Consider the following 10678-nt stretch of genomic DNA (forward strand, 5'->3'; position numbering starts at 1 on the left):
AAGCCGCCTGAGACTCTGGGCTGGGGGATACAGAACTGAACGCATGGTTTCGAACTGGGCCCCATGTCTTATCCCTTCTTATATTCTTTTTTATTTTGATGGTACCCTGAACCCATGTAGATTGTCACATTGCATTATCCTTTTGGGTCAATCACAAAATGAAAATGAAAACCGAGAGCTGTGACAAGTTTTGTGTCTTGTGGGCCAAAGGCCCAAATCCCAGTTATGGATGGGCCAGGATCAGTTCACTTCCCGCCAATTATGGTTGAGACAAATTTGAAAGTATTGTTAGCTAAAATTGAATTAAGCCCCATTAAATCTTGATGACCACATAACATTCTTCTCATACCAATTGTTACCACACTCACACTAGAGCCAATTAAACCCCTCCCGGCCTCCCCCTTTCTCGAATTCGGATTAGATGAACGCGATGGTTGTTTAGCAGGCTGTGGAACCAATGATGAGGTTTTATGTTAGTAATTAATTCATGAGCCCCACTGATGGAGGGCCAGCTCATCATCTAGGCGATAACTCATAAGATAAGAGGCACATGCAGGATAAAGATAATTCCAAGATTCAAGATAATTCAAGATTCAAGATAGAATAACCCATGCGTGGATAGATCCAGGGAGATCGGACAGTGGAGATCAAGGCAACCTCAAAGAAGACTTCGATCCTAGCTAAAAGAGTAGATGTTTAGATCACTTACAACTTTTTCTTCCTAGTTACTCTACAATTCTCCAGATGTATTATAAATACTATTATTTCCAAGCTAATAGACACATTCGAGTTTTCGTCAACTTTTCTCTCGCTTCTAGAGATTCATGTATAGTTCTAACCGACTTCACTACGAAGCCTTGTCTTCGCCTGGTGCTTGCATAGCTAGCCCGGTTTATTGCTTCCACGCTGCGTCAGGTGGTATCAGAGCAAGAGTTCGCCCAGTCAGATGGCCAACCAAGACGGTAGCAGTCGCAACCCACCCCGTGACGGAGATCAGGGGTTACAAACTGTTTGGAGAGCAATTGAAGAGCAGCGTACAACCACGCATAACATTGAGCAGCAGTTGGCAGAGATCACTAGACAACTGCAGACCTTGTTACGGGAGAATGTTCCACGGAACCGGGAGAATCCGTATCCAATCAAAGGAGACGACCATGGTAGATCGCTCGTCAATCCTGTACCCTGACACCCTGTTCTTGATGATGATAGTGACGATGAGCTAGAACTCGGTGTTGCTCCAGTTAATCCCGGCGATGGCATAAACGATAGGAATTGGCGTAACCCTGATAATTTTAATCCCCGCCAGAATAATGACGAATTTAAACTCAAGGTAGATATTCCTACTTTTAGTGGGGATCTGGATATAGAGGGACTCTTAGATTGGATCACGGAGGTCAATCGTTTTTTTGAGTACATGGAGATCCTGGAAGAAAGAAGGGTGAAATTAGTAGCTTTTCGACTGAAGGGAGGAGTGTCTGTTTGGTGGGAACGAATGAGGGAGACCCGGATCAGAGAAGGAAGAGGTCCAATTCGAACATGGAGGCGCATGAAACAACTAATAAGAGGTATGTTTTTACCCCCTGATTATGAGCAATATATGTTTGATTCATATCAACGATGTGCATAGGGTTCAATAAGTGTCAATGAATATACATCTGAATTTCTAAGATTGGCTAAACGAAATCAGCTACCTAAAAGTGATAACCAGCAGGCAGCTAGTTATCTGAGCGGTTTGAGACCGGCCATCAGAGACAAAATTGATGTCCAGATGGTTCTTAGTGTACAGGAAGCAAGGAACCTAGCCTTGAAGGCTGAATTAATGTTCCAAGAGAGGACCCGAGGTGATAATTACCGTCGGTACAGTGGAAGTGACAATAGACCGGCAAAAGTCGACAAGAACAAATCAGCACTAGGAGTACAACCTCCTCACCCAGCAAGTACAACTAACGCCGATAAGGCCCTCATGGGAGGAAATACTCGAGGTAACCCTTCCAACCCTCCTAAACCCAATAATCCCTATGCAAAACCTACTCCTTTTAAATGCTTTAAGTGTAATGAAGTGGGGCATAGGTCCAGTGACTGTCCTAGAAGGAAGGCAGTTAACATGGTAGAGAGGGAGGAGGAAGAAGATGTTGAAGAGGAAGTATATTGTGGACCTGATGGGGAGGACGAAGAAGGTCCATATGAACATGAAGAATACACCTGTGTTGTGAGAAAATTAATGCTGTCCCAAAGAAGCAAAGACACCACTCAACGACACCGAATGTTTCACACTAGATGTACTATACAGGGTAAATTATTTGATTTAATTATTGATAGTGGAAGTCAGGAAAATATTATTTGCAGGGATGTCATATAGAAATTGCAATTACTTCTTGAAAAACATTCGAACCCATATACAATTGGGTGGATCAAGGAAGTCGGTGGCGTACAGGTGGAGGAACGCTGCAAGGTCCCATTCTCCATTGGTAAATACTCTGATGAGGTATACTATGATATTGTAGATATGGATGCTTGCCATATTTTATTAGGTAGGCCTTGGCAATTTGATACAAATGCAAAACACTTGGGTAGGAAGAATACCTACCAACTCGAGAAAGAGGGTGTACGCTACACCTTATTACCTATGGCAGAAAGGAATTCCCCAAAGGCTCCAAAGGCAGAGGAGAAAAATTCCTGACCATTACACATCACCATGCCAAATTTGTAAAAGAATGTAAGGATACTCGCGAGGTACACTTATTGGTGGTAAAGGGAGAAAGCATGAATGAGTCACTGGAGGAAAACAAAATTCCAGTGGAAGTGCAGAGACTACTTGATGAATTCCATGATGTAGTTCCAGATAAATTACCTAATGAACTCCCACCCATGCGAGATATCCAACATCATATTGATTTTGTTCCTGGTGCTAATCTACCTAATCTACCACATTACAGGATGAGTCCTAAGGAAAATGAAATCTTACGAGAAAAGGTAGAAGAATTATTGAAAAAGGGGCATATTCAGGTCAGCATGAGTCCTTGTGCAGTACTAGCATTGTTAACACCCAAGAAAGATGGGAGTTGGAGGATGTGTGTCGACAGCAGGGCTATTAACAAAATCACTATTGACTACAAATTCCCCATTCTCAGGCTGGACAACATGCTAGATCAACTTGATGGAGCTGTAGTATTTTCAAAAATCGATCTCAGGAGTGGGTACCATCAGATCAGAATCTGTCTCAGAGACGAATGGAAGACAACCTTCAAAACTAGAGATGGATTGTTTGAATGGTTAGTCATGCCCTTTGGATTAACCAACGCACCCAGCACATTCATGAGGCTAATGAATCAGGTATTGCGTCTTTTTATTGGTAAATTTGTTGTGGTATATTTTGATGACATTATGATTTACAATAAATCTATCACTGAGCACATTGGACATATCAGGGAAGTATTAAAGGCATTAAGGAAAAACAAATTATATGCTGATTTAAAGAAGTGCACTTTCATGAGTGATAATTTGTTGTTCCTAGGATTCATTATAAGTAAGGACGGAATTAGGGTGGATAAAGAAAAAATGAAAGCCATTAGGGAGTGGCTGGCCCCATCAAACGTCACGGATATAAGACGTTTCCATGGGTTAGCAACTTTCTACAAGCGATTTATCAAACACTTTAGTAGTATTGTAGCTCCCATCACTGAGTGTTTGAAAAAAGGAAAGTTTCAATTGGGAGAAAACAAGAGCAGAGTTTTGCCCTCATAAAAGAAAAATTATGCACTGCTTCTATCCTTGCCTTACCAAGTTTTGATAAACTATTTGAAGTTGAATGTGATGCCAGTGGAGTTGGAATAGGGGCTATATTGTCCCAAGAAAAGAGACTCATTGCATTCTTTAGTGAAAAGTTATGTGAAGCTAGGAGGAAGTGGTCCACTTATGATAAGGATTTCTATGCTTGGTTAAGAGCATTGAAGACATGGGAACATTATTTAATTGCAAAATAATGTGTTCTTTACACCGACCACCAAGCTCTTAAGTATCTCAGTAAGCAAAAACAGTTGAGGAGTGACCTGCATGCAAGATGGTCTGCTTTTCTTGATAAATTCCCATACAAAATTATGTATAAGGCTGGACAGCAAAACACAATGGCTGATGCTCTTAGTACACGTGTAGCCCTCATCAGGACTCTTAGTATTGAAATTGTGGGCTTTGAGTGCTTGAAAGATATACATGCCCAGGATGAGGACTTCCAACAGGTGTGGGAAAAATGCATGAATCGACAGCCAACAGGTGATTTCTACATTCATGATAGGCTCCTTATGAAAGGGGAACAACTGTCCATCCCTTGCACCTCCCTCCGTGAAAAGATCATCAAGGATCTGCATGGGAGTGGATTAGTAGGACACCTTGGAAGAGACAAAACAATTGAAGCAGTCAAGGGGCGTTACTACTGACCGAAATTAAGAAGGGATGTGACCAGTATTGTGAGTAGATGCTATATCTGTCAGACACCTAAGGGACAGGCCCTGAATACTAGCCTCTACATGCCTATACCTGTTCCTATTGCGATTTGGGAAGACTTGTCCATGGATTTCATGCTAGGCTTTCCAAAGACTCCAAGAAATATGGATTCCGTCTTCGTAGTAGTTGACCGGTTCTCCAAGATGGCTCACTTTCTCCCATGCAAGAAGAGCACAGGTGCAACAGCGACAAACAAGCTATTTTTCAGAGAGATTGTCTATTTACATGGGGTACCTAAGACCATCACATCGGACCAAGATACGAGGTTCTTAAGTCACTTCTGGATGACCCTGTGGAGGCTTTTTGACTCATCATTGAATTTCAGCAGTACAGCCCATCCACAAACGGACGGACAGACAGAGGTGGTGAATCGGACCCTTGGTAATTTGATCTGCAGCATCTGTAGGGAGAGACCGAAGCAGTGGGATTTTGCCATAGCACAGGCCGAGTTTGCCTACAATAATGCAATCCATAGCTCTATAGGTAGATCTCTGTTTTCCATTGTCTATATGAAGGTTCCTAATCATGCGTTGGACTTAGTGAAGCTACCTAGAGTACCCAGCCTCAATACCTCTACAGAACAAATCTAGTCCATCCAAGAAGCCGTACAGTAGAAACTAGAGCGAACCAACACAAAGTACAAGATGGCGGCAGAAAAGCATCGTTGGCACCAAGTGTTTGACGTCGGTGATGAAGTCATAGTGTTCTTTTGGAAGGAACGGATCCCCGTGGGAAAGTATAACAAGTTACAACATCGAAAGTACGGTCCATACAAGATCACGAGAAAAATCAACAACAGTGCTTATGTTATGGACTTACCAGATCACATGGGTATCTCTAAGACATTTAATGTTGCTGACATTCATCACTACCTACCAAAGGCAACACTTGCATATCCCAGTCACGACTCAGGGTCGAGTCCTTTCCAAGTAGGGGAGAATGATGGAGGGCTAGCTCATCATCTAGGTGACAACTCATAAGATAAGAGGCACATGCAGAATAAAGATAATTCTAAGATTCAAGATAATTTGAGATTCAAGATAATTCAAGGTAATTCCAAGAAGACAGAATAACCCATGCGTGGATAGATCCAGGGAGATCGGACGGTGGAGATCAAGGCAACCTCAAAGAAGACTTTGATCCTAGCTAGAAGAGTATATGTTTAGATCACTTACAACTTTTTCTTTCCTAGTTACTCTACAATTCTCCAGATGTATTATAAATACTGTTATTTCCAAGCTAATAGACACATTCGAGTTTTCGTCAACTTTTCTCTCGCTTCTAGAGATTCACGTATAGCTCTAACTGGCTTCACTATGAAGCCTTATGTTCGCCCGATGCTTGCATAGCCAGCCCGGTTTATTGCTTCTACGCTGCATCACCCATTGGGAATGGTGTGGGCCCTTGTATTTAAATACTAGCATGAAACCTTATTATTGGTTCCACAGCCTGCTGAACAACCATCGTGTTCAGCCAAACCTTACTCCCCTTTCTGACCCATTTTTGTGGTTTGAGCCAATACTCCCCTTGTGAGTTATACATCTTTCATTTTCTTACTTGGGGGTCATGGGCTTGGTTAGTCTATTATTCTTCAAACAGTGCTGGCTCGTTGTTTGCCTGTATTTAGCTGGGGGTAAGTTGGTCAACATATAAATTGATCATGATACCCACATTCGTTTGCCGCTATATTGGATTTCAAGGCAACCAAAGATATACTGAATTGCAAGGTGGATAAACAACTTACCCGCATGTTAATAAGTACTCTCCCTCCCACTGCTCTCTTTATCCGAATAACATAAAAGAATTCTGGAATGTCACTTATCCAGATAAGTTTTATTTAGTAAACATTTGCCTGGATAAACAGGTAAGTAAAACAACGGAAATGAAAGAACCACTTTGGCCAATGGTCGGGGGCAGTGCTTAAACAAACATTTGCCTGGATGTTGAGGCCCATCAAGCTATTTATACCACACATTCAATGGGATAAGCCTAAATGAAAACCTCATCCACCTGATATAAAGTTATGTTATTAGCTGATGTACTTCCTCCTCTGATAGTTCGTTAGATGGATTTATTAAAGCTATGTTTGATTTGAAGGAAAAACTAGGGAAAGGAAGGGAAAATTTATCCAAACCTTGTAGAGGTTTTTCTATTTTTTTCTACTACTTTTTCCTTCAAATCAAACATAGCTTAAAGGAAAAGGGTTGGATGTGGATAATTATGACCCATAACCTGGGATTCTATAGCTTGCCATCTGTCCTAAATAGGGCCACCCTGAGGATTAACTAGGTCAGAAAGTATCAACTTAAATTCTTGCTCACATCTTTTGTTAAAACCAAATAACTAGACGGTGGCCAAAAATTCTATTTTAAGGGTCCATTTGGTTTACGGTTGGAATCGAAATCAAAATCAAAATTTGTAGGAATCGGTATCAGAATGGTCTATTCCCATAGTCCATTTGATTCAGATAAGAAAAGGAATGGAAATTGAAACCAGCATGAATGAGATTTCATGGGAGAATGCCGTTCCACTAGGAATGAGAATGGGATTCCGATTATGATTCTGTCCAATCAAACAGTTGGAATTGGAATGGACCATTCCCGATTCATTGCAGACCCCTCTTTCTACAAGCTAAACGGGCCTAAGTGTTTGAAAGATCTGAAAATGAAGCATGAATGAATCAGGTGGTCTAAAAGATGCTGATTCTTGGCTTGAAATCTATCAATCAGAATATTGAATTCTTTAATAATTACTTAGGTTTTTGTTTGATCAAATCCTTTGGAATAGGAGGAAGTGGATCTTCGTTTTCTTATCTTTTTTATTTCCCATGAAACTGTTGGTAGAGTGGCCATAGGCCCTCATTTTGATCCTCGACATGTTGGAATATCCAACGGCCATGTGACAAGCCACATGTTGATGGAAGATGATTATTTTATGGTTATCTCTATGCAACACTTTCACACACAATCATTCCCTTGTTTTTCTCAAATTATTATCTATTTATTTATTTTCTATAAAAAGAAATTTATTTGATTGTTTACTTAAAAATGTTTTATGCATAGAGATACCAATATTGTTGGATTATTATGGATCCTAGTTCTTGCACTTACTGGGTCAATGGATATCCACTTGACCCAATGTAGACTGGATGACCAAATGGTTAGATCCTTCGTTAACATGAGATACTTGTCTCAAATCTAATGGAGCATGAATTTTACTGTTGAGTAACACTTATCTCAATTGGTTATTTTGGTTACTGTTTGTTCCTAATAATAGGAACTTTAACGTTGGAGAAGCATACTATATAAGGGATCACTCCCAAGTGCTTCAAATACATGAGATAACGGAAAAGATCCTCTCAGCTCCAGTTCTAATCAGATTCAGTTCTCTCTTACATTTTGTTTGAGAGGTTGGTGTATCGAATCCCATATTATGTGGCAGCTACAGTTTTCTCTTTGTATGCAGGTTTAGAGCGCCCAAGCATCAGCCGTCCATCTCTGCATCTTCATGGTCCTACAGAAACTGAATTCCTTAATTATGAAAAGCTTTTCAACATAAACAAACAAGCGTTCATCACTTGTTCAGTGTTTACAAAGTATTATAATTTAGAACTGCCATTTAATTTCTCGATTGTTAGGTGGTTAAAGAATGAGATAATCACTTAATAAATGTGCATACAACAACTCATTCCATGTATCCGGGACTCCAGGTAAACACCAATGGATGCAATCGGCATAAGTAATGGGATCAGCTTTTTTTTCACTTGTTAAGAGCTTGCCTCTCCGCTCTGTGTAAACTGATGTATGACCATCTTTCCGAAACTCCGACATCTGGGTGATGTTTAAAAAGCTCACTTCTATCTTCAACTCCTGTAGGACATCCCCCAGTATTCCCATGATTTCCCTACTCGAACCAGTTCCCCAGTATGGACGACCTTCGATTGGGTACGATTCATTGAAGCAATTTCCATCACCTCCTGCCCTCCATTCCCAACTCCTGCAAATGAAAATTGCAGATGATAATTAGTATTACTTGTCAAAGAAGCCATTATCGATCAGAATGTATTTTTCTTCTTAATTAAATACACACCCACTTTGGTGAACTCACCATAGATGAGTTGGCGACAGACTCATAAAGAAGACTCTCTGAGTGTGGGGATCCACCTTAGATTCAATCCAGTTTGCCCAAGTTTCTAGTGCTAATCTATATGCAGTTGTGACATTGTATTCTGTGACATCATTTAGAGACCCATTTCTGAAAATGAACCCAAAAACGGATATTTCAGTAATAGAAAGCAAATTATTAAATACCAACCAATGAACTTTTTGTCTGACCAAACTGATTCACTTGTGTATGTGAAAATCATTTCGGGTTTGAAAAGAATAAGAAAGCAAGTTCTTCTGTTCTTCTCACGTTGCATTGATCACAGGCTTGTACATCCACCAGACGTAGCTTTCGAACACTAGTACATGGACTCCCTCCCAGTGTTGGCTATGCTTGGCAATGGAATCGAGCTTGACAAGTCGTCTCTGTACTGTGTGGTTGGTTGCATGATCCGAGTTGGATTCCACAATGAAGGGAGCCCAATAAAACTCGATGGTTGCGTTAAATTCCTGAAATCCAGATCATAGAATGAAGACGATTGATTTCAATTTATCATCCCACCAAACTGCCCCAACAACCCCCAAAAAGTTGCTTATGGCCGTGATGGGATTCCCTACCAGAAGACAGCTAAAGATAGGAGGTTGCTTAATGGCTAATTCATAGCCATCTACCATTGTTTCACTACCCAGTCAAGAGCTGAACTTAACCATTGTTGATTATCATCAGGGGGATCACTGAAGGTTTGCTTTGTGTGAGCTGTATGTTGACCTATATTGCATGATTAATTAGAGAAGAGGGAAGACATATAAAGAGTACCTCTGCTCTGAAAATCTTCATGGGAGGATGCCTGTGGATGGATTTCTTTCCATCAGGAATGACTGACTGTACAAGGCAGACCATGGATTCCCATTGGGTTCTCTGAATTGAGTCGCCTATGAACATTAGTCTTTTGTTTCTCAAAGCCTCCAGCAGCTTCTTGGCATCAAACCTGAGAAATGGGATGGCCCAATCAGCGGGCCTTACCAAGAAAAACAGCTACTAGACATGAATCAGGATGACTTTTACATACATGGGAGCCAGTAAATGTTAGGTATGGACGGTGGATCAGTAGTGTATAGTCCTGTATGGTGTATAGAGCCTCACTGTGTATGATAGTAATAGAAATCTTTCTGGTGTAAATGCTTGTTACCTTGGTAGTTTGCACTCATAAGGCTCCCATCTCCAATTCTGATAAAGAGAATCAGGCCTCCCATTCTTCTGGCATGTCACCTGTTTGGTCAAGTAGGGGCAGCTCTCTTCAGTATACAAGGGATGGGATGCATTGTCCAACACCCATCTCCCATCAAACACATTGCACCAGCCCACAATGGATTCATGGCCAGAATTATCAATTGATGATCCCTGTTCTTCGCTTTCGGATGGTAAAATCTCCAGAGAATTTGACTGGAGAGAATGGGCATTTTCATTGTTTCTCCAACAGAAGTTCTCTGAGACTAGCCTCACGGTTCCAAATAAGAGAAGAGAAACCAAAGCAAAGGGGTAGATGGACAGGATCCGGTGATCAGATGAGGGCTGGGTGGCCATTGTGGGTGGGAGGAACGAGATGAATTTTCTGCATATTATTCACCATTTGAGAAAAGTTGTTGTTAGGTTTACAAGTGTATATTGATTCTGGAATTTTAAGCATTTGAGAAATTCTGGATGCAACCACCGGTTGGTAACTTGGTAAGGTCAAGTTAGAATATGAGATCTTCCATTGTTGGAGAAGAACTGAATGTCAAATAGAAAGATGAATTTGCACGCCACGTTGTGATGTGATTACTGATCAGACTATCTGAATTCTGGAAGCACAGACCTTGTCCTTCATGGATTGAGCCCTTGAATCCTAGGAAGGATAAAATGCATACACTGAACAGGGTTTTAGAATTTTGGGCTTTGGGATATGACTCAAGTGCTGTCCTTTTGTGAAAGGAAGGCTCCATGATGGCCAAGCCCATGAGCTAGGCATAGGCCACTGTTTTAAAAGCATTCTCTGGAAGCTGTGATTGAATATGGGTAAGGCATGTGAAATATG

General features: G+C 41.0%; 1 protein-coding gene across 4 annotated transcripts; it reads right to left on the reverse strand.

Annotated features, from left to right (window-relative positions):
* Positions 1-7726: 7726 nt before the first annotated feature.
* On the reverse strand, positions 7727-10678 carry TBL31 (trichome birefringence-like protein (DUF828)). Of its 4 annotated transcripts, none has more exons than XM_088964987.1 (6): positions 9794-10678; positions 9421-9622; positions 8914-9113; positions 8608-8754; positions 8179-8496; positions 7727-8013 (listed from the first exon to the last, which is right to left on the reverse strand). In XM_088964987.1, exons 1-6 carry the CDS (start codon positions 10186-10188, stop codon positions 7968-7970), a joined length of 1308 nt encoding a protein of 435 aa, XP_088821113.1. In that variant the 5' UTR covers positions 10189-10678; the 3' UTR covers positions 7727-7967. The 4 variants fall into 4 exon arrangements, with proteins under 4 accessions (XP_088821113.1, XP_088821112.1, XP_088821114.1 ...); XM_088964986.1 differs by having other exon boundaries at positions 7727-8022; XM_088964988.1 differs by having other exon boundaries at positions 7728-8022; positions 9421-9592; positions 9794-10675.

This window comes from Nelumbo lutea, chromosome 1 (genome assembly GCF_056320005.1).
Source record: "Nelumbo lutea isolate HS-2025 chromosome 1, American lotus-T2T, whole genome shotgun sequence".
Taxonomy (NCBI): Eukaryota; Viridiplantae; Streptophyta; class Magnoliopsida; order Proteales; family Nelumbonaceae; genus Nelumbo; species Nelumbo lutea.